Source organism: Sorex araneus, chromosome 1, assembly GCF_027595985.1.
Source record: "Sorex araneus isolate mSorAra2 chromosome 1, mSorAra2.pri, whole genome shotgun sequence".
In the NCBI taxonomy this organism is placed as follows: Eukaryota; Metazoa; Chordata; class Mammalia; order Eulipotyphla; family Soricidae; genus Sorex; species Sorex araneus.
Genome location: NC_073302.1, coordinates 441012625 through 441036269, shown reverse-complemented (window position 1 = coordinate 441036269; position 23645 = coordinate 441012625). Strand labels below are relative to the sequence as shown.

At 53.4% G+C, this 23645-nt stretch overlaps 1 protein-coding gene across 1 annotated transcript in view; it reads right to left on the bottom strand.

The window, feature by feature from the left end:
• Positions 1-514: 514 nt before the first annotated feature.
• Positions 515-23645, bottom strand: part of CLCN1 (chloride voltage-gated channel 1) — a 39752-nt gene continuing 16621 nt past the window's right edge. The window contains exons 8-23 of the mRNA XM_055146498.1: positions 23496-23621; positions 23102-23186; positions 22791-22892; positions 22434-22518; positions 22034-22183; positions 13775-13844; positions 13464-13574; positions 10773-10986; positions 10393-10526; positions 7603-7829; positions 6970-7081; positions 6605-6684; positions 6064-6102; positions 1728-1832; positions 1559-1645; positions 515-1160 (exon numbers count right to left, since the gene is read on the bottom strand). Coding sequence (XP_055002473.1) covers positions 792-1160; positions 1559-1645; positions 1728-1832; positions 6064-6102; positions 6605-6684; positions 6970-7081; positions 7603-7829; positions 10393-10526; positions 10773-10986; positions 13464-13574; positions 13775-13844; positions 22034-22183; positions 22434-22518; positions 22791-22892; positions 23102-23186; positions 23496-23621 — 2096 coding nt within the window. The 3' untranslated portion in view covers positions 515-791. The remainder of the gene's footprint in view (positions 1161-1558; positions 1646-1727; positions 1833-6063; positions 6103-6604; positions 6685-6969; positions 7082-7602; positions 7830-10392; positions 10527-10772; positions 10987-13463; positions 13575-13774; positions 13845-22033; positions 22184-22433; positions 22519-22790; positions 22893-23101; positions 23187-23495; positions 23622-23645) is intronic.

Below are 23645 nucleotides of genomic sequence, written 5' to 3'. Positions count from 1 at the left end.
TATGAGTGTCTTCTTTGGGGATGGAGTGCAGGGGAGGGGGCAGCTGTCATGGTGGGGGGGTGGGCATACGTGGACCAGGCCTGTGGGGAGGGACAGAGCCAGGGGTGCGGGAGCAAAGGCTACTTCTCAGAAGGCCCGAGAGGCCAGGCCTCGTGCTGCTGGGACTCACTTGCCCCCGTATGGGAGGCTGCGGGGAGGCTGGACATGGAGTCCCCCGCCAGCCGCAGAGATGCCCCGGAAACTCAGGCCAGGACTCAGTGAGTGTGGAGCCCGCCTGCCGGGAGCCTGGTTCTCAGTAGCAGCAGCCGGAGGGAGGGCAGAAGAGCCCGGGAGGAGGGGTCACCCGCCCCTTCCACCCGGGGTCTGTAGCCCCAGAGTCTCTCCTCATGCCCAGCTCTGTGCGGGATGAAGCATGAGTGACAGCTGGCCGCCCTGGGCACAGAGAGTGGGAGCCAGGTGGAACCTGGAGGCAGAATTTGGGAATAGGGGTGCAGAGCAGTGGGGAGGTGGGGAGGAGGGGCACGGGCTATCTCGGGGCATCCCCCAGGGAGGCTCGAGGTGGACCCACTCCTTGCCCAGGTGAAATCCTTGCGCGGCTTCTACTCACTGCCATGGATCACCGGAAACTGGGGAGTGGAGGGTGGGGAGCCAGTGTGACCCCCAAGCTCAGGAGGGCCTGTGGACGCTCTGGGGGCCTTTCTCTGGGGTCAGAAGCCCCGTGTGGCTGGACGTGACTCCTTTGTCCCTGGTGTCCTCAATCTCGGGGGGCCCCCGAGCCGCCGCTCCGGCTGTCAGAGCATCAGCTCGTCCTCGTCCTCCTCGTCCGTGGAGCGCAGGCTGGGGCCCTGCAGGATGTCAGCCAGCTCATCCTCAGGGGCAGATCCCGGTCCCCCGCCGCCCAGCTCCAGCTCCTCCAGCTCGGCCCCTGCCGCGGCCCGGGAGAGAGGGGGCCCTGGGGGAGAGGCAGCGGCCGGTGTCTCTGTCTCGGGGGCAGCAGGAGCCTCCTCGTCTGCTCCCGCCCTGTCCCCCGGCAGACTCCAGGGCTCTCCAGTTGCTGGGAGACCCCTAGAGCTTCTCCGAGTCGTGGTGTTCCGGAAGCTGGCCAGCGGCGGGCGGAGCTGCAGCCCGGACTTGGTGTGGCCCTCGATGGCCTTCTGGAGCTGGGGGACGGGAAGGTGGGGGGAGAGATGGGGAGACATGAAGACAGATGCAAAGGCCAAAGACGGGAGCGGGCAGAGGAGAGGCAAGGCAGCGTAGGGAACCAAAGATCCAGGGCACCCCCAAACCCATCCCTGTGCCGTTCCCCGCCCCACTGTGCTGTCTGTCCTCTTCTCAAGACCTCCGCAGGGTCCCCCTGGGGAACCGTGACTCAGTGACTCATGCCCCAGGTCCTGGCCCCTGTCCCCTCTGGGGGCCACCAGCAGGGTGGTCCCTAGGTAGAACTGTCCAGAGCAGACATCGCCATCCTCCTGCTCCCACAGCCCGCCGACCCCTGTACCCCAGCCCTCGTCTCTGTGTAAGAAAGAGCCAGCCCTTCCTCCCGGCCCCAGGGCATTACCTCGTCCAAGGCCAGCACGCCCCTGAGCTTCCCCATGCTGGTCACGTAGGCCAGGTGGAGGCCCAGCAGACAGAAGAGCGTGTGCGTCTGGGGGGAGAGAGCGGGAGTGAACGCTGAGCCGGCCCCCGCCTCCCCGCCCGCCCCCGGCCCGGCCCACTCCAGGGCTGACCTTGTGCAGGGAGGTCTGCTCCACCAGCTGGAAGGGCGACTGGTCGATGCAGCAGCAGTCGAAACACACGGGCTGGCGCAGCTGCTCCTGCTCCCAGGCCTCGATCTGCAGGACGGTCCCCCCGAAGGGTCAGCCGCAGACCCGGGATCCTCTGGCCCGCCTCGCTCCGGGACTGGACACACCCGCGCGTGGCTGGCTCCGTCAGCCCACCCCTCGGGCGGCTCCTGCGGCTCACAGGCCCTGGGGCCCTCTCAGAGCTCCTGCCTTGGTGGTTTGCATCTCCCAGCGCCTCCCACCTGCCCCATCGGGACCCCAGAGCTCCCAGGAGCGGGTGCTTGGCCCTCTTTCCGTTCTCATTGCGGTGTGTGGCCTGTCTGCCCCCGTGGAGAGACCCCCGGTCACTGTACGGTCAGCATGAGTGCACTGGACACGGACCCTTGGAGGCGTGTCACTGAGCATCAGCGGCTGTGCCTTGAGAAGGAACTGCATCCAGGCAGAGAGACAGTACTGTGGGTGGGGGTCAGAGAGACAGCACCCTGGGCAGGGCTGGAGAGAGCTCACAGTGGGTAGGGGCCGGAGACACAGCACAGTGGGCAGGGCCAGAGAGAGCTCACAGTGGGGGAGGGGTTAGATAGGTAGCACAGTGGGTAGGGCCAGAGAGAGCTCACAGTGGGGGAGGTGGTTAGATAGGTAGCACAGTGGGTAGGGCCAGAGAGAGATCACAGTGGGGGAGGGGTTAGATAGGTAGCACAGTGGGTAGGGCCAGAGAGATAGCACATTGGGTAAGGTCTAGAGAGACAGCACAGTGGGTAGGGGCCAGAAAGATAGCACAGCGGTTAGGGTGCTTGTCTTGCATGCAGTGAATCTGGGTTCAATTCCCAGCATCACAGATGGTCCCCCAAGCCTGTTTGAGTGCAGAGCCAGGAGTGTGCCCCTGAGCACGGCCAGGTGTGGGGAGAGAGAGACAGAGACAGAGACAGAGAGTGAGAGACACACACGGGGGGCGGGGGAGATGGTGGGTACTGGAGTGACTGAGCTGCACTAGGTCAGCTGAGATTGAGGTGAGGGAAGTTATTTGTTCTTGTCTCTGGTGTGTTTTGTTTCATGAAGACACACAGACCAAGGCTCCTCTTGACTTAGCTCCTATCGCCCAAGTTCCCCAAGATTCCCAATCCCCCCGCGTGGCCCTGGCTTCCGGGAACAAATCCTCAGAGTGCCGAGGTCTCGTCCCAGCCAGCGCCCTCTCAGGCTGCACTCGCTCAGCTGCCTTTCCACCTGCCACAGCCTTCGCCCTGCAAAGCAACTCGGGCTGTCCCCCAAACCGCGCCCTTATTCTTTTTGGGTTTTGTTTTTTGGGGGGGCCACACCTGGCTGCCACTCCCGGCCCTGCACGCAGGAATCACTCCTGGGGGGCTGCACAGGGGACGCTGGGAATCAGACCCGGTGCCCTCCCAGCCGTAGTGTCGCTCCGGCCCCAAACCACGCCCTTATTCTAAAGCTCCGGCAGTGCTCAGTCTCGGCCGACCCATCCCCAGTTTCTCGGGCTGCTAATCACCCCCCAACAAGCTCATCTTCCCTAAAAAAGACAAAACCGAACAAAACGGAACCGCTCACACAACACAGGAGAGCCAGTCCCAGCCCCCGCCTAGCAGGTACGTTTGCTCAGACGATTTATGCCTTGTCCCTTGTTGCAGGCGGAACTCGGACTGGACGCTCCTGACTTACTGGACCCTGCGGTGATTATTCCCAGCGGCCCCTCAGGAGCGAGGGCGGCGACCACTAACCCATTTCCAGCACAGATACACGAGTAGTTGCTGGGGGCCAGGCACGATGCTAATCGCTCCACATGTTCATTGAATCCTCCTCAACAGCCAGACATTATCTCCATTTCACAGAAGGCTACACAGAGGCGGGGCTGAGCTTCTGTCCCCAGGCCCGAGATTTCAGACACCCCAGCTTTTGCTCCCAGTGCGGGAGGGCCGCCGCTCTCGGGTCTGATGTGTTCCGGTCCCCGAAAATCTCAGCCCCAGTCCCAGCCCAGAGCTTTACTCTGTAACAACCCCCGAGAACCCAGCCCAGCAGGACCGTCCTGCCGCCTGCCCCGGGGATCTGTCCCTTCTCCTTGCAGGCAATCCGCTCGCTGCTGGCAAGGGCGTCATGTATAGCCAGAAAACCATGTTCGAAATAGCCTGCACTGGGACTCCTTTGCAACCATTTCCCCCAAGACATCTCTGCAGGCTGCTCAGTGGGGTTCCTGGCTTCCAAAATTCTTCATTAAGAAAGATGTGAGCTAAGGGGCTGGAGCCATAGCACAGCGGGTAGGGCGTTTGCCTTGCACGCGGCCGACCCGGGTTCGAATCCCAGCATCCCATATGGTCCCCTGAGCACGGCCAGGGGTAATTCCTGAGTGCAGAGCCAGGAGTTATCCCTGTGTATCACCAGGTGTGACCCAAAAAGCAAAAAAAAAAAGATGTGAGCTAAGCATGCATGAGCTGGTGCCGGAGCCGTAGTGTAGCGAGGAGGGCGTTTGCCTTGCACCTGGCCCACCCAGGTTCGATCCCTGGCAGCGCATAGCAACCCTGGAGCAATACCAGGACTAATTTCTGAGTGCAGGGCCAAGAGTAACCCCTGAGCATTGCTGAGTGTGGCCCTAAAAACAAACAAACAAAAAGGCATGAACTTTTTATCCTGCGTTGCCCTTCTTTCCCGCGTCATTCAATAACCCCCCTGATGAACTAGCTGGCCTTTTTTGTTTTGCTTCAATGAATTTAAAAAAAGGAAGTCTTGGGGCTGGAGCAATAGCAAAGCAGGTAGGGCGTTTGCCTTGCACGTGGCCGACCGGGGTTCGATTCCCAGCATCCCATATGGTCCCCTGAGTAGTGCCGGGGTGATTCCTGAGTGCAGAGCCAGGAGTGACCCCTGAGCATTGCCGGGTGTGACCCAAAAAGAAAAAAAAAATAAATAAAAAGAAAGTCTTATCTAGAATCTTAGCAAGAGCCCCCTAACTACAGTCAGGTCCTGGTTCCTGTGGGCAGCAGGAAGCTTTTCATTTTCATCTGTATCTGCTGTGACTTTTCCCAGCATCCTCTGGGGAGGTCCAGAGGATGTGAACATCTTTCTCTCTGGTCCCTCACACCCCCTCCTGTGCCCCTGGCGGCCCTTTAACGTGCATCTTTGGCATGTGGCTATTCTGGGTGTCCAGTAAAGATGCTTATTTTTAAATACTGCCTGCTCGGGGCTTTGGCCGGTGCCTCCCTATTAAAGCTCTCTCGCCTGCCTTCTCGGGCAGGCTGCTCCTGCAGGACTCAGTGGGACGGTGGCTAACGGGCTGCTGCTGTTCCTCACGGCCCCTGGGGGACGCTCCCATCAGTGTTGCGTGCACCTGCGCCTAATCACGCCCCACGTCCGGCTTCTTGCTCCTCAGGGCCATGTCACTGTGTGAGCTGGGTGTTTCGCTCCTGGCCCCGAGAGCTATCTCTCCTAGAATGGGGGACATGTGTCCTGTACAGGGACCATGGTCACCATTGACCTTGGGCTTTCGGGTTTTCCTAGTCTCACTTCCTGCATTCCCAGGTGAGGCCATTCTTCCCTGTGGGGGTGGATAGCTGCTGGCCACTCAGGGGTGTTTTATTTGCATTATTTTTGGGAGGGAGTCACACCTGGGATGCTCAGGGGTCACTCCTGACTCTGCGCTCAGAAATCACCCCTAGAGGGCTTAGGATGACCATACGGGACGCTGGGAATCAAAGCCGGGTCGGCTGCGGGCAAGGCAAGTGCTCTACCCGCTGGACTATCGTTCCAGCCCCTATCTGTAATGTACTTTCTGCATAACCTCGGCCTGGCCTGGGACATTCCCAATATCTAAAGGCTAAGGCTCAGGTCTGTGACATCCTCCTCAAGAACAGGGCCCTTCTGAGAGCACCACCAGGCTGCCTTCGCCCCCAGAATCAGACCTCATTCCCATCCTCTCCAAGGGCTCTCCCATCCAGACTCATTCTGTTCTTGTAGCACTGTCCTCCCGTTGTTCATTGATTTGCTCGAGCGGGCACCAGTAACGTCCCCATGGTGAGACTTGTTGTTACTGTTTTTGGCATATCGAATACACCATGGGTAGCTTCCCAGGCTATGCCGTGCAGGAGGGATACTCTCGGTAGTTTGTCAGGCTCTCCGAGAGGGACAGAGGAATCAAACTCGGGTCGGTCACATGCAAGGAGACGCCCTACCCACTGGGCTATGGCTCCAGCCTGGTCTAGTGGCTAGGATCCTGTTCTTACAACGCAATAAAGAAGGTGGACTGGGCAGAACCATCCACCCAAGAGCCGTTTCTTTCTCTTACCTCCTCGGGGGACATGGTGTCCACTAAGTTGGGGGAGTCCTAGAGAAGAGAGACACGGGTGTGAGTTTTTTCCTTTTCTCCTTTTCTTGCGGGCATCTATGAGCCACCACCCCCTTGGCAGTGCCTCCATGAGCTCAACTCATCATCCCTTTCCACTAGCAAAATTCCTCTGGGCAGGCGCTCTGCCCTCCGATCTCAGGACTTGGGAATGGGGGGAACGAGGCTTTCTCACGCCTTAATATGCAGGCATCGGGTCTGCCGTTTGTATTCGGTCACAGCCAAGTGCAAATCCCGGTGGATCCGGAAGGAATTAGTGTGTTAAAGACACATTCTCCAGGGGTTGGAGCGATAGCACAGCAGGTAGGGCGTTTGCCTTGCACGCGGCCGACCTGGGTTCGATCCCCAGCATCCCATATGGTCCCCCAAGCACTCCCAGGAGTAATTCCTGAGTGCAAAGCCAGGAGTAACCCCTGAGCATCGCTGGGTGTGACCCAAAAAGCCCCCCCCCAAAAAAAGACACATTCTCCAACATCTCTCTCACCTGAGTTGTTTTCTTCTTTGAGGGAGGGGTCCTTCCCAGCAAACAACGCAGCAGAGTCCGGAAGACGGAGTGCCTTTGGCCTGGGAGGACGGTGAGCAGGCGGAAATGGAGAGCCAGCCCTGCCCATGGTGGGGGGTGGGCAGAAACGCGCCCACCGGGGGTCCCGAGCCTTCCCGGGTGCCCTACCTCCTAACTCAGCCCCTGCCCCAGTTTGGAGAACAGTAGCACCTCCAGGAACAAGAAGAGCCTCCCGAGGCCCCTGGTCCCACCCTCCTCCCAGGGGTCCCCTTAGGTGGTGGTGGCAGAGGGGGACAGATTGGAGAAAAGCCCCAGGGTAAGTTGGGGTGTGGGGGGGCAGTCTTCACCTGCAGGCTCCGGTGCCTCTGGCTGCTGTTTGGGGCCAGGGAGCGGCCCGTTGGGCTCTTCCGGGGCTGGTGGAGCAGGAGGACAGGGGTGAGGAGGGGAGAGAGGAGGCGTCTGTAGGGAGGAGAGACGGGAGGAGCAGACTCAGTCCTGCGGGAGAGGCCGCCCCCCTCTTTATAGTCCCTCCCACCCCGCTCTCCCCACACTGCTCACCTGCCCTTTCAGCCCCCGTGGGGAGGACAGCCCCCCTCCCCGCCCCCGTCCTCGACCCTGGGCACGGGCCTCCTGGGCACTGGAGACCCGGAGCTACTGGAGACCCCGTGCTTCTCCGGCTTTCGAGACAATAGGCACCCCCATCCCACTTTCTTTTTTTTTCTTCTTATTTTTGGGTCACACCGGGTGATGCACAGGGGTTTCTCCTGGCCCTGCACTCAGGAATGACTCCTGGCGATGCTCAGAGGGCCATATGGGATGCTAGGAATCGAACCCGGGTCGGCCGCTGCATGCAAGGCAAACGCCCTCCCCGCTGTGCTATCGCTCCAACCCAGCCCCTCCCACTTTCTTCCCACTTTCCCTTCGCCTCTCATCTGCGCTGCTCCCCCGGGGGGGGGGGGGGCCCTCCTCAGCTCAGTCACCTGTGGCTTTCCGGAGAGGTCCTCCTCTTCATCCTCATCCACAAAGGCGAAGGACTCGGGGCGGCCCAGGGGCCAGAGGCCGGGGGGCGCCTTCCCGTCGTAAGGCAGCTGGGACAGCTTCCGGGCCAGGTCCTGGGCCGCTCGCAGCCTCCGCTCCGGGGCCAGGTGCCGCTGCAGCAGGGCCTGCAGCTCCGAGCGCTCCACCGAGCCCAGCAGGATCATGGAATCTGGGGGCGAGCAGGGCTCTGGCCTGAGGATCGGACCTGGGTGCTGCCCTCCACGGCCGTCTGGTTGCTACACTCAGCCAGGGGTCTCCTCCCACCCACTCCATCCCCTATTTTTTGTCCTCCCCTCTTCATGCTAAAATCCTCTCCCTCTATCTCTATCTCTTCCCTCTCTCCCATCTCTCTCCTCTCTCTCTTTCCCCTCTCTCTCTCCTCTCTCTCCTCTCTTTTCTCTCTCTCTCCTCTCTCTCTTTCCTCTCTCTCCTCTTTCTTTCCTCTCTCTCCTCTTTCTTTCCTCTCTCTCTCCTCTCTCTCTTTCCTCTCTCTCTCCTCTCTCTTTTTCCTCTCTTTCTCCTCTTTCCTCTCTCTCTCTCCTCTCTCTCTTTCTCTCAACCTCACTCACTCAATCCCTTTCATTTCACTCGCTTAGCACTTAAGAGACCGGAGTGATATGACACTAATTGGTGCTAATTGGCACTTCTTTGGATGTATCCTAATATAGCCTGTTTGCAAAGAGGTGAACTTGGTATTAACATGGGCTCATCAACCCAGTCCCCAAAGAGTATCCTGAAGAGGTCGTCACACTGCTGAGCGGCGAACGCTTGTCAAAAGAGGTCTACCAGATGTCTCGTGTGGAATCACTCGAGGCAACTAGGTCCTCGTCACTGTCACTGTCACTGTCATCCCGTTGCTCATCTCACAATGGAGACATCACTGGGTTCTCGTGTCTAGGATAAAATCTCTACTTTTCTCAGGAAGGTCTTTCACGTGTTTATTGCAATACTGCTCTGTCATGAACATTTAAATTAAGCTCAAAGGCCATAAAACTCTAGATATTCTTGCCCTTCAGAATTTGTCATGATTGTAAAAACCCTGTATGTCATTGTCTGTAGCTGTTCCAAGGAGGGGACCTTTAGGTTACTTAAAGGCATTGGGGAGGAGCGGAGAAAATATAAGAACCAATGTAGCTTGAGCGATGTGGATACTCCAATGATCTGAGATCAGAATGAATCACTTTACAGCTTCAAAGGACCCTGTCTGGTTTTCTTTATGACTCTGATTGAAGCATGATGCAAAGATTTATTTAACCTAGTTATTACCTATCGGGAGGAAGTCAGAGAAAAGTTATGATCTCTATCCTCAAGGAATGCCTCCAACTTTGTCAGAATGGACACAGAAAACCCCTAAGAAGCACTAAGATGGAGTAGAGGTAAGGCTGGCAAGTAAGAAGGAGGATTCTTCTCCCTAAGGACCGAGGAGAAAGGCTGATAGCAGAAAGATGCTGGATGGACCATTGTACTGAGCCTGGCCCCCCTTGTGGGACAGTTTCATCTCCTCCGGTTGCGCCCAGAACAGGTGTGATTTGGCATAGCAGAAACGGGTAAGATTGATAGCAACATTGGGTCCAGAGCCATAGTACAGCTAGTAGGGAATTTACCTTGCATTTGGTCAACCCGGGTTCGATCCCTGGCATCCCCAGCCCCAACTGAGCACTGCCAGAAGTAATTCCTGAGTGCAGAGCCAGGAGTAACCCATAGACATTGCCAGGTATGATCCAAAATTAAACAAAAAGATTGACAGCCACACCTCCTTTTTTCACAGATTATTTGTGACTCTGTCTCCTGACTAGAAACTTGTGTGTCCCCTGAACTTAAGGAGGTGCTCTCGAGGGCTGAGTCTGGACCAAGCCTCGAGGCCCTTGAATGGCTCCATGTAACTGAGGTTGAACCAAGGGACTTTGCCACCTAGTGTTTGCTCTCACAGTCAACAGACGCTCTTCTCCTGGTCTACTTGGCACCATCTCTTGTTTGTTATGGAGTTTAGGTGGGGCTGAACCATATCCAGCCATGCCTGGGCGGTTGCTTCTGCTTCTGTTCTTGGGGATTGCTTCTGGAGGTGCCTGGCAAAGCCCAAGGTGCCAGGGACTGAAACAAGGGCCTCCTGTGTGCAAAGCCAGCTCAGTCCTTTTTGAACTGTCTCTCTGGTTCCCACCTTTTTTTGGGGGGAGAGGGGGATGTGTTGATTCACATTGGTGATTTTACTGTCTGTAACTGCCCGCAAGTGAAGTGCTGAAATTCTATCTGATATTTCCGAGTCCAAGACGCCATGAGGTGAGGAAACGGGCACGTTTCACTCAGGCACCAGCAAGTTCAATGTTGATGACTCAACAGTGCATATTAAATAATGGGCCTTTCAAGAAAAACCACATGAATCAGGAATAAGTATTGATTGGTTGAATAAATTATTGTGACCAGGAGCTTGCAGATACCTCATCCAGCATTTTCCCTCAGGCCAAAATAGCCTAAATTCAGTGTTCCAGTGATTCTACAAAGCACAGCTCTAAGGATTAATGAGTAGTGGTAGTATCCTGACTTGCGTTCCCAACCGTCTTCATGTGCTTATGTCGTGGTTGTATGTTCCCTTCCTGGAGGAGGAACATGCCCCCCAAGGACCACGAGCTCAGCCTCTTGTTACTGACAGTGCGCCCCAAGAGATAAGCCCACCCCTCAGGGCTTCCTCGACTTGCATGGAATGCTGGCCCGGGAGTTGACTTCATCCCACTGACCTTTGGAATCAACCAGGGGTAACGTCTTGACTGTGGTGGTCTGGAGCAGAGCTTTCAACTCTCCATATGTGCAAGTAGCCGAAACAAACTTCACATCACGAACCATGATGTCTTCAACAAAGATTGTGAATTTGCTATGGAGGAAGAAAGCAGGGTGGGGAGAGGGGGTTAGCCTCCACCATGAGCCCAGTCCTTTCGCCCTCCTGCCCATTGCTCCCCATGAAGTGTGCCAGGCATCTGATCACGCAAGGATTCATGAAGCACACGGGGGAGTGCAGCCATCAGTCAGCGGCCTTAGCTCCTAACCTGGACCCTAACCTCCATCTCCCTCTCACCCCCGCCCCATCCAATCTGAACTAATTCCAGCTGGTGCCCCTGACCTGAGCTGGTTCCAACCAAGGTCAGGCAAGTAGGGTAGCTTCTTGACCTGGATGATACTGTCATAGAGGGAGGGCTGCAGGCTCTGAGCCACCATGTTGGCCAAGATAACAGCCACCATCATGGGCAGGATGTGCGCAATCTGACCCGTTAACTCGAAGCAAATCACGGCCGTGGACACAGTGTGGGACACGGCACCCGTGAGCGCGGCTGCTCCTGGAATGAGACACAGGAAGGAAGCTGTGCATTAGGTCAACCCTTGGCACAGAGACCGGCCCAGGATGATGACACATAGGGCACCCAACTGACCAGTGCCAACCCGCCATTGTTTATGTAAGAGTGGAGGCTAGAATATCGGACTCTTAGAAAGTAGTGTTTGGCATAGAATGATTGCACTCACTTGTGGGATGTAAAAATACATACTAGGAGGCTAATATTCAAGGACAGTAGAAACAAGGGCTGGAAGGACTGGTCACTGTTAGAAGCTGGCCACAAGTGGGTCAGAGGGTGTGCAGTTAAGATAGGGCAGGGACCACTACGGCAATGATAGTTAGAAATTATCATTCTGGATAAGAACTGAGTGCTGAAACTATGTAAAGGGATATACATGATAACCTTTGAGTACCTGCATTGCAAACCATAATGCCCATAAGGAAGGAGAGAGAGAGAGAGAGACAGATAGATAGACAGACAGACAGACAGACAGACACAAACACAGACACAGAAACATAGAGACACAGAGAGAGAGGCTGAGAGAGAGACAGAGAGAGACAGAGACAGACAGAGACAGAAAAGAGACAGAGAAAGACAGACAGACAAAAGAAAAGTGCTTGCCATAGAGGCAGGTTGAGGGAGAGGGGGTTGACGGGAGGGAAACTGAAGACATTGATGATGGGAAATGTCCACTGGTGAAGAGACAGGTGTTGGAGTATTGTATGACTGAAACCCAATCATGAACAACTTTGTAACATGCATCTCACAGTGATTCCAATTTAAAAAATTAATAAAAGAAAATCATCGTTTGACATTATTGGATAACCTTCATTAAGCCGCAGATCTTGGAGTATGCCAATATTTTAATTTATAAAATAACCTTATTTTATAGTCATGTCTTATTTATTTTTTACTTTTGAAATTCTGGCTCAAATTGAGCATGCTAAAACCAAGTCCTGGGATTTTACTTTGGACCCCAGGTTTTTACGCCAATAATTTATAAGTGAATATCCAAGAATCCCAGTGAGCACTAAAAGCCATGAGCTTCATGCGTGTGGTCCCAGTTCCACTATTTCTCGACTGTCTGAGTGAAACTTAATTATTCTCGAATGCCATGCATGTGTAAGGTAAAAAAAGGTCAATCAGATATAAGTTTCTTACAGATTTAAAAACACTTGATCCTATATATTCTTGGAAAATGGAATCCTTCTAACTTATTTTTGTTTTTCATGTCCCAGTAGCCCAAAGAATGCATTATACATTAGTACTTATCTTATTTAACTATGGAGGGAATTATCCAATGAGAAATAGTACTGAAGGAGGCACTCTTGAAAATGAAACAAGTAGGGGCCAGAGCGACAGTATAGCGTGTAGGGCACTTGCCTTGCATGAAGCCGACCTGTGTTTGATCTCCAGCATCCCATACAGTCCCCCAAGCACCGCCAGGAGTAATTCCTGAGTGCAGAGCCAGGAGTAATCCCTGAGCATCGTCAAGTGTGTCCCCAAAAGCAAGTAACTAAATATGGAGCAAGGAAGTCACCAAAAGGAAATTTGGGGGGTGCGGAACTAGCCTGGTGCTCCTGGTATGTTTTAGAACACAGATTCTCATGGGAGAGAGGTAGACTGGGAAGTACCCCTTAGGGAGGCTGAGGGCATAAACCTGAGAAGCACAAGGATGGGAAAGAAGAGCAGACGGTTCTTCCTGGTGAAAGAGTCTTTTAGAGAGAACTGTGCAAGGGGAGGATGGTCACTGCATGCTCTCTAGTGCTGGCCAGTGCGTGTGTACCTAGGGGAAGCATGGCTTTCCATGTTCCAGGGTTTCCATGGAGAAGGGAGGAAGAGAGGAGGCATAACAGTTTGGGGCATTGCATTGGTCACTGTTAGACATGATTCTGTTTGAATGGGATCGGAGGTTTAATGAAAAAAAAAAAAGATCATTATAGACTTCCTCTGAAATGTTAGAACTGTTAGATATCTCAGAAGTCATCCTAGAATAAGGGAACAAAGACTCAGAAGGAAGGCAACTGCTTGCTCAGGATCATTCAGGTGAAATGTGGCAAAGGAAGTTCTCAATTATGACTTTTTGTTTGTTTTAGCTTAGTCATGTGCTCTAACGTCCCCAGTGAGAGTAGTGAGCTGAGGTTGGGAACACCCAAACCAATCACTTGCACTGTTGCTTCCACGGTTCTTTGGAAGCAAGCAAAAAACCCCGACCAACGATGCAGACACAATTCTGGAAGTTTTTATCCTGATTATCTCATTTAATCCCTATAATTCCTTCACTGCATGAAGAGGCTCAGGCTGAAGAAATTTAGGAGCATTGAATGAGAGGCAGAGCCATGGGTTGGCTACTTGAATGAGAGTTGAATTAAACGGGATTAAATTTAAAGGGTGTCTGAAATGAAGGTGCTGTGGAAGTATGTGAGCGGGGGGCTCTGAGGTACCCTCTGTTGGATCACAGGAAGGAGGTCGTGGCTCACCAATGACTGCATAGCCCCCCGGGAGGATCTTGTAGAGGATGCCGTCGAATAAGATACCGTCAGGGAATATCATGGCCATGATCTCTCCCACCAGCCTCCCAAAAGCAGCTCCTAGAGCAAGGAACAGAAAGGGCAGATGGTGTGAGATCGAAGATCTTTATCCTTCGTGTTAGCAGAGTCAAGCGCTCCTGGGCGGCGAAGGTCAGGGTCAAGCTCCCCCCAATAGGGCAGGCCTTTCCTTCCTTCCCCAGAACCCCCGGTGGCAACTGGCCCTGAGATCCTGGACTTCCCACCCAAACGTGGGGACTTACCTAACACAAACACAGGCATGAAGCCCCCGCAGGGGATGGGCATAGTGGTGGCCACGATGGACATCCAGAACTGGGGTAGAAAGAGGAGTCAGCACACCCTCTTGGCTCCGCCCAACGCACACAAACACATCATACTCCTTCCCACAATACTTCTCCTTTATCCTTCGAGAGTCCCAGGAACCCGGGATCTCTAATCCTTCCGGAAGCCACATTGCTGTCACCCCGGCCCCATATCCCAAAGACTCGGGGGTCTCAATGAAGAGATCACCAAAGAGGACAACCATAAAGCCACTTACTTGGGGGCTCTATTCACTAGTGAAAAATCTAGAACAAAAACTGATGGCCCATGCGGCCGACCCGGGTTCAATGCCCGGCATCCCATATGGTCCCCCAAGCACTGCCAGGAGTAATTCCTGAGTGCAAAGCCAGGAGTAACCCCTGAGCATCACTGGGTGTGACCCAAAAAGCAAAAACTGATGGCCCAGAGGACCCATGTCACTCTTCTGAGAGGGCTTGACATCAGGACGGTCTCTCTGAGCTCCAAAAGTGCATCACGTGGGCCAGAGCAATAGCACAGTGGGTAGAGCATTTGCCTTGCACGCGGCTGACCCGGGTTCGATTCCCAGCATCCCATATGGTCCCCCAAGCACTCCCAGGAGTAATTCCTGAGCACAGAGCCAGGAGTAACCCCTGTGCTTCGCCGGGTGTGACCCAAAAAAGAAAAAAGAAAAAGGTCCATCTTGAACAGCCTGAAACTCTCTAGGCTGAAGAATACATTTTCCTGGTCAGATTATATTTCTGAAAAAGGACCCCACTTCTAAGTGGCAGACACTTTATAGTTCTGGTGACTGGCTTGCTGTGTGACTAATACGATCATTTACAAAGCTACTTAGAGAGAGAATCTCACCAGGAGCCCCGAGTGCAGGTTGTCCTGCCCGAGAGACTGCCTTTGACGTCAACTCGCCTTAAATAAAGGATCCAAAAAAAAAATCCTATCTGTTCTGGTCATACTGGAGGGCACATAGAGAAAATCAGAGAATTCACCAACATGATTAAAAAGATGTTCAAGGCCCATTTTATTGGTCAGTTTCCAACAGAAATTGGGAACATTTTAGCAAAAGCAATGTATATATTCTGTGGCAAAGAATAACCCAATATTGAGAAATAGAGTGGGAGAAGGAGTAATGGTAGAATTTTTGAAATATCTGTAAAAAGAAACCAGAAAATGAGACATAGTTTATAAATCAAGCAGTTTTCATATCATTTCCAAAATAAGTCAGTGTATCTTAGGAAGGGATCATGACCTAATTTGGTGAAAGATGGTCATAAATGAAAATCAGAATAGATTGCTAGGGTCAAATAGTTACAATTGAAAAACCACAGCTCTTGCATCAAATTTCTCAATTTCCTGAACCATCAAGATAATTTCCTCAAGCCTGACCTGATCACAAGCACACAGTGACAACAGCCCTGAAAAAGTCTCATTCCAGCTCTGAGATGAGGCAAAACTTTTCACACCAGAATATGATGTTTAAAACCACTGAGATACGCAGAGGTAAATGTAGAAAAGGATCTGATGAAAGTGAAAATTATCTCAGTATATCACAAGAGTGTGTCTTGTTATCTCTACCTCCTCTCTGCATTGATAACAGTGCTCAGTCAATGCAGATGGCAGGGAGGAAGGAAAGGAAGAAAGAATGACAGAAGGAATGGATAAAGGAAAGAGAGAAGGAAAGGAGGGGAGGAGGAAAGAAAGAAGAGAGATTGATTAAGGAGTATTCATTCTATAACACTGACATTTATAACCTAGGAATCCTCTTCCAAGGAACTAAATATGCTTTTTATACTTATTTGGTCTTTAATCACAATTCTTGGCTCCCCCAAACCATAGCTTTTCCTTAGTTTTGAGAGTGATAGAGGGGTTCCTTGGTGACTGGATTTGGTGGATGGGTTTTGGGCAACACCTCAGGATGGGGGCCTCCCTCCTTGAGAATCGGTCCTAAAGCATTGACTAGAGTGTTGGAACGTTAAGCCCAAGCCCCAGACCTCTAGGGAGGGGAGAGGGGCTGGGGGTTGAATGCCAACAAGTTACTCAGTCGTGCCTCATTAACGAAGGTTCTAGGAAAACTCAAGGATGGTCTGAGGAGACCTTCTGTATTGGTGAGGATGTAGAGATTCGGGGCCGGCGTTGTCCCTGGAGAGGGCATTCGGTCCCTGTGCCATCTCCACCCCTTGCCCTCGGCATCTCCTCCCCTGCCCGTGTAACACACACAGCCAATACACTGGTCATCCTGTGAGGAAACGCTTTTCTCGAGTTCCATGAGCTGTGCTGGCAAATGAATCAGATCTGGCAAGGGAAGTGGAGTGGGGCGCCCAGCAGTGGCTGAGGGGCAGGGGGTGCCCGGGCTGGCCCACCACCTGCCTTGCCAGAGTGAGGCTGTTCACACCTGCCCACTTTCCGGGTGGGGCCTCTGGCAGCACTGGCATTTGGGATGTCTGGCGAGCCAGGAACTGCAGGCTCCACAACCCAGCGTGCGTGACGCCCGCCATCACGACGCCCAGAAGGGGGGTGGCGGGATAAATCGTTTTTAAAAAAAAGCTGAGAGGGGCTGGGAGAAAACACAGCAGCGGATGGGAAGTAGCCCAGTGGTTAGAAAAATGCGCTTAGCATGTCCCTGGCAGGGGTTTGATTCCCACCACAGGGTCCCCTGAGAATTGCTAGGTGCAGCCCTGGAGACCCCCAGCACTGTGGGGTGGCCCGAGTAGGCCCAACACTGAAGGGCTTAAGCGGCACCACATCCTCAGGCCCTGACGCGGATCCCCTGGCCTGGGTGATCAAGAACCACTCTTGGGGGGCTGGAGCGAGAGCACAGCGGGCAACGGCCGACCCTGGTTCGATTCCCAGCATCCCATATGCCCCCCCTGAGCACTGCCAGGGGTAATTCCTGAGTGCAGAGCCAGGAATGACCCCTGAGCATTGCCGGGTGTGACCCAAAAAGCAAAAAAAAAAAGAACCACTCTTGGGACCCCTGGAGCCCCTGAGCAGGGCTTGGGAGGACCCCCCCCACACACACACACACACACTGCGTAAAAAACAACTCAGAAGGATTTACTACGAGCTGGTTTGGGGCCAGCTGGCGAGAGTCAGCAAACCGTCTGGGCGGGTGACTAGTGGCTGAAGTCTCTGAGGCACAAGCTCAGAATCTCCCGTCTACAGCATGGGTCACAGGTCAAGGGTCCCAGGTCACAGCCTGGACTGGCCACCAGCACCCGGAGCGGATGTTTGTCTGGGGAGGTTGAGTCTTTAACCCGTGCAACCGGATGCTCCTAACAGGTGGACGGTGTCAGCTGAAGTGCTGGCCACCTGGCAGGGTTCTGGAGAGTGCTTGTTTGTGTGGCCAGTGGAATTGGGTCCAGGACCCCCGACCACGTGTAACACAGAACAAACACTTCTCAGCACTATTTTCTGCTACATGCCAAAGAGTAACACTCTCCTGGACCACTGTTTAAGTCACCTCTGGAGGCGATCACTTCTGGCTGAATAGTTGGTGTTTGTGGCCCTTGGACTTCCCCTTCCTCCTCCTCCCCCTCCTCCTCCCCCTCCTCCTCTTCCTCCTCCTCCTCGTCCTCTTCCTCCTCCTCCTCCTCGTCCTCTTCCTCCTCCTCCTCCTCTTCCTCTTCCTCCTCCTCCTCCTCTTCCTCCTCCTCCTCCTCTTCCTCCTCCTCCTCCTCTTCCTCCTCCTCCTCCTCCTCCTCCTCCTCCTCCTCCTCCCTCCTCCTCCTCCTCCTCCTCCTCCTCCTCCTCCTCTTTCCCTCGGTCGTTGCTGATGTATGGCAATGACTGGGGTTGCACACAGCCTGTGCAGTGTTGCCACATTTTAGCTGTGGTGCGTGCGGGGGCTTGCAAGTTGGCTTCCAGTGCTCCCCTCAGAGTTAGCGGAGTGTTTGCTGAGGTTTGCACTCGCTTGAGTGGTGCTGCTTGCACCCAGACGGGGGAACTCCAGTGGAGGACCCCACATTCTGGTTTGAGAGCTTTGCCAGGGGCTGTGCTTCCTTCCACTGGCACTGTCTGTAAGTAGTGATGCCTAACGGGTGGTGGGGGGCGGGTGGAGGATTTCTTGCGACATACCTGGTGCAGCTGAAAGTCACTTGCGGTGGTGGAGACCATAAAGAGTGGATGTACCAGGGTCATGCTCAGCGCATGTGACTGCACCAGGGACTGAACTCACGACCCACTGCTTGCGACACAAGCATTCCAAGCCACTGAGCTATTCCTCTAGGCCTACTTCACGTTTCTGAAACAATTCGGTCATGTCCTAGTTTGAGATGCACTGAGCTGTGGGGTGCCGTATCTTCGGCATCAGTGCACCAAATCCAGAAGTTCTGGGGGTTTAGCTTCATCTAAAAGCACAGACAGTGCAGGTAATGGTTGGCCCGGAGAGCCATTTTCTCCAAGGATGCACTTTAGGGTATCACCCAAGACAAGAGCAGTATTAGGATTCGAGGGAGCTGAAGTTTTCTATCCCTTTAGCACGATGGATGACAGAGGAGACCCACAATTTTCTGAGCTATGAGTGCTTGAGAGGAGAGATCTGGAAGCAAAGGAAGTGGTTGCAAAGATTCTTAACACCCAGAGTCAGGGAACTTGGGAAAGCAGGGACCCTTTGTCGCCAGCTCTACCTCACTCAAAGGAGCAGCAAGATCATGCAAAAAGAATCTGACGGAGCCTCCAGCCATGCGGCAAAGATCTTAGTCAATAATGTTTGACTTGGGGCTGGAGCAATCGCACAGCGGGTAGGGCATTTGCCTTGCACGCGGCCGACCCGGGTTCAAATCCCAGCATCCCATATGGTCCCCTGAGCACCGTCAGTGAAGAGCCAGGAGTAACCCCTGTGCATCGCCGGGTGTGGCCCAAAAAGCAAATAAAAAAAAATAATGTTTGACTTACTTCAAGGGAGATGAGGGCCCGGAGGACTAGTACCAGGCCTTCGCCTGCTCTGCCAAGTCCCTGGTGTTCCAGATGTGTCGCGTGTGACTCTCACAGCCCTCGGGCTTGGGCTCTGCTGTCCGTGAGCCTGACACCAAACATCAGTATCCGGTGGCAGCAGAGCCAGCTGAGTCTAAACATTGCCTGGGTGGACCCCAAGTGAGCATCTCCACTGAAAAGATGGGCCAGCACCACCGTCAGGAAATACAACCTCTGGCGAGCAGGTGTGTGAGCAGGGCGGCGACATCAGACCTGTGTGCCCCAAGAACCACAACGAAGGGGGTGCCGACCTCGGCGGGCACCCTGGCCAGGTGTATGTGCACTGCCACACAACACAGCTAGGAATGGAGCAACCCCCCAGTTGTCTCAGTAATAAAGGGGATGGAAGGGGAAATTTTAAATTTAATTTAATTTTTTTTTTTTTTTTGCTTTTTGGGTCACACCTGGTGATGCACAGGGATTACTCCTGGCTCTGCACTCAGGAACCACCCCTGGTGGTGCTCAGGGGACCATATGGGATGCTGGGAATCGAACCTGGGTCAGCCGCGTGCAAGACAAACGCCCTACCCGCTGTGCTATTGCTCCAGCCCCGGAATTTTTTATTTTTGAAAAAATGGTGTTTTGTTTTGTTTTTTAGGGCGACCGAATAGTGGAAGTAAATTTATTTTCCAAGTTCCTGATTGACAAAGGGCTCATCTTTTGCACGTTCCAAGCTGAGCGTATTGGAAGCATCCTTTGTCGATATTGTGGGAGCTGAACCGGTTCATCACTTATTTTGGAGGCGGGGTGGGGGCAGCTGGGGCTCTACCTAGTTTTACTCAGAGTTTCTGGCTCTGTGCTCAGGGCACCAAACCAGGATGGGCCACATGAGAGGCAAGAGCTTTAAGCTCTGGACTGTCTCTCTAGCCCCTGAACTGAAAATGTTCTCTGCCCCCATTACTATTGATACATTGGCTAGACGGCAAATCAAACTGTGGGTGGGGAACAGGGGTGGAGGGTGGGGGGGGGGGAAGAGCGCCAGCAACTTTCACTTGTTCTTTTTTTGTGGCGCCTATGGATTCAACCCAGAGGCCACACACCCAAGGTAGGTGCTCCACCACTCAGTTACACCTGCAGTCTCACTTTCACAGGTTAAGCTGTGTAACCTATCACCCACACTGAGGGGGAAAAATAAGGGTATGGTTACAAGTCCAGTGATAGTGAAAGGCTGGAGGCTGTGATAACGCAGGTCAGATTATGGAGTTAGCACAACACTGAATGGTTTTATGACATAAACCCATAACCTCTTCTAGAGTGTCGCAAACTCTTGGGCTTAGAGTCTTGGGCAAACTCTAAGACAGAGCGTTAGCATCTGTTCCTAAGACACTTCTGATTTAAATGCCACCGAGGATATAATTTAGTGAGAGATTAATGACAGTGACATATAGTTGAATCTTTGTGTATAATCCCAACAAATTTCTTAGGATAAGGTTTATGCATCAAGTGGAATGCAGATATACACTTGGGGACATGAGGGAGTTAAGGTATGAGATGGAAAAATGTTGAAAAATATACAGAATAAAAATATTTTATTTTTTTCTAAAAATGTTAAAGCTTTTGGAAAGCTACCAAATATTTTAGTAACTAAAATATTCTAATATTTAGAAATATTAGAATATTTCTAATGGTATCTTAAAACAATACCATTATTATTATTGAACATGACATTCTGAAATGCCAGCAGAAGTCAGACTTGGTTTCCGCAGGTGGGTTTGCTGCAGAAGTTGTCAAGATTGGATTTATGAAGCTGGATTTGTGAAATTATAAGAGGTTGGATTTGTGGAATAGAGGCAATGAACTCTATATTGAATGTCCCCAAAATCAAATTCTTAGCATTTCATTGTGACAAAATATCAAATACTTTGAAGTCAGAAGCGCTACCCTTGTGCCAATGAGGCCAGCCAATATCAAATACTTTGAAGATTTAAACAATGACTCCCAAGGGTGGGTACAAAACAAGGAAGCTTTTGACCCATGGAGCTCTTCCAGAAGGGAGTGGAATAGAGATTACACAAACATAGTTTCCAGAACCCACAGCAAATCTGGTAAGGTAAAATGCAGCATTGAACCTGAGGTGCCGAGTTCCTTCATAGGTAAATACATTCCATCATTGTGATAAAAAGGGGCCTTGAAAATTAATTTTCAATGATAAGTGTCAGAGCTGCCAAAGATCAACAATCAGGTGTTCTGTGTTTGGCATCTGGCAAGTACGCAAGAGCATTTATTAAATAAATGAACTCACTATAGCTGTTACAAGACAAATATAACTTAGTGACTCATATCCTGGGGAAATATAGATTCATGAGAAGTGTCATGAATAAGTTCATAGCAAGGGATTCGAAAGCATGAAAGGCCAGTATGGACAGACTTTGAAAGTGCTAATATACAAGGGACAGTGCTGGATTATTCAGGTGTATCAAACTATTGGTCTACTTTTACACCGTTCATAAGGCAAGCATCAAAAAAAGGAAAAATATATAAGGCCATCAGCTATGGTAAGAGATGTCACAAGTAGGTGTGGAAATAAAAATATCTTTGTATAAGGCAGCATTTGAGAAGTCTATAAATATAAGAGCCTTGATGGGCAGGTAAGAGAAACAGTTGTGGAGATGAGCTTTTGTTTCCTAATTAAAGTTGGAAGAAAAACGGACTTCAGAATGCCAAGATCCTCCCTACCTCACTATCTTATTTTTACCCCTAAGTGTGGGGGAAACAGAGAATAACATTTATGAAAATTATTTATAATTACCAATAAAATTGATTTAAATATTTCATCTCTTCTGCAGTTCTAGAAGAGATTCCCTACTAGGCGGTTGGGAAAAACGGATCTGCACATCATCTAAAAATGGATAATCAGATACACGGAGAATGAAGTAATTCTCTCTCAAGGTGGGGGGTTTGGCTCACTTATCTGAGATTCTTCCATGTTATCTGGGTTGAGGAACTCGGTCTTGTTTACTCGGCTGCTGGGGTGTCTTAATAATTTATCCAGCGGAGCCACTGGCTTATTGGTTAGAATAACAATGGCAACATCACTCAGTTAGCATGAAAGGAACAACTGACCCAGATACAGGGCTGCTCTGACCGATGAACACACAGCTCCCTAGCTCTGGGGGCTGGACAGGAGCAGCGGTCATGGACCACGGAGGACCAGCTTCCTCCCCGATGCCCGCCCTGGGGCCAAGTTCAAAGCAGCTGGGAGCTTCAAGAGGCTGCGGGGAGGGGAGCGGTACCTTCATGATGAAGAAGAGGAAGATGATGATGACCACGTTGACCTGTGGGTGGAGCCACACAGCTGACCGGCCCAGGCTCTCCGGGTCGCCTATATGTCGCACCCAGGTGTTGTTGTCAAACAGAGTGCTGATGGCTTCCCGAGGCATCAGCTGTGGAGGACAGACCGCGCCGTGGGCACGCGCGGCAGGGACCCCCCGGCGCCTCCTCTTTTCCTTGAGAACTGACCCCTTGGTCTCACGAGTCAAGGGTCGGCCTCGTTTCTGGGGAGGGTCGACTGCGGGTGCAGCTAGGGACAGCTGTGCTGTGTCCCCGTTTCCTGGCGCTGACCCTGTGCTCCAGGACCACCCTCCCTCACCCCTCACCCCTCACCCCCCACCCCCGGCTTCCCTGCCCACTGACCTCTCCGGCCATGAACTGGCCCACTCCCGGCGGGAAGGTGAAGGAGGCGATGACCAAGGTGATGACTGCGGGGTACAGCAGGCGACTGAAAAAGAACCCGCGTGAATCCTCTCCCCCTCGAGTGAGTCAAGCGCAGCGGGCACGAGCCCCAGGTGCCTGCAAGCCGCTGTGGGCTCCACTCTGTAAGCCCTGGCGGGCAGCTGGCCCACCCCCGACCCGTCGCCTTGCCACAGACCATCGGGACCTCCTCTGCGCTTATCACAGGCTGCCTAGCGGCCTGAGGCCCGACGGCCTTCCAGAGGGTTCCGAGGCGGGGAGCAGCAAGCGGGCGGGCAGGGCCGGAGCGCCGTGACTCACTGCTTCGCCAGGAACTGGCTGAGGGCCTTGTGTTTGCGGACGCCCAGCGTGACCTGGCGGTGCAGGTACACGAACACGGCTCCCAGCAGCCCGCAGCAGATCCTGAGGACGCAAGGCACGCAGCAGTGAGAGACGGACGGACAGCGGGTGACCAGCCCTCCCCTCCCCTCCCCTCCCCTCCCCCACCACCACCCCTGACGCGACCCCCGCCGACACCCACACCGCCCTCCCCTGCCTGGGACCTCTCCCCCGAGTCCACGGCCGCCTCCTCTCCCCGCCTCACCACTCCCAGGGCAGTTGACCCCCCTGACCCGATGAAGGCGAAGGCTGGCAGCTCCTTCAGGTCAAAGGTGAAGTCCATCCGGAAGTTGGTTCTGAAGAGGGCGGTGATGGTGACTAGGGGAGGGAAAGGCCATGGGGCGAGGTGCGACGGCCACCAGAGGTCAGCCTGAGGGCTCGGTCCTCCTTGGCTCCCAGTCCTGGGTCTTTCCTTCAGCTTCTTTGTGTCTGGGGTTGGGGGTGGGGACCACTGCCTGCCCCCCGCCCCCAGCCAACCAGGTTGGCCTGGCTCCGTGACCCCAATGACGCCACCTGCTTCTGTCCTTCCGAAGGCCTTCCCCTCTCCCACCCTGAGCCAGCCTCCCTCCTTCCCTCCAGTCCCCCCCAGCCCCCCCAGTCCCCTGGGGGGGGTCTCCCCGTTCTTACCAGCATCCTTGTTCCACACAGCCAGCACCCGGAAAACAAAGGCGCTGAAGGTGGCCGCGAAGAAGCCACGCCAGTAATTGCGCACCGCAAAGTAGGTGGAGGTGACCTCGATGCTGAAGAGCACTCCTGGGGGCGGGGGAGGGGTGCAGA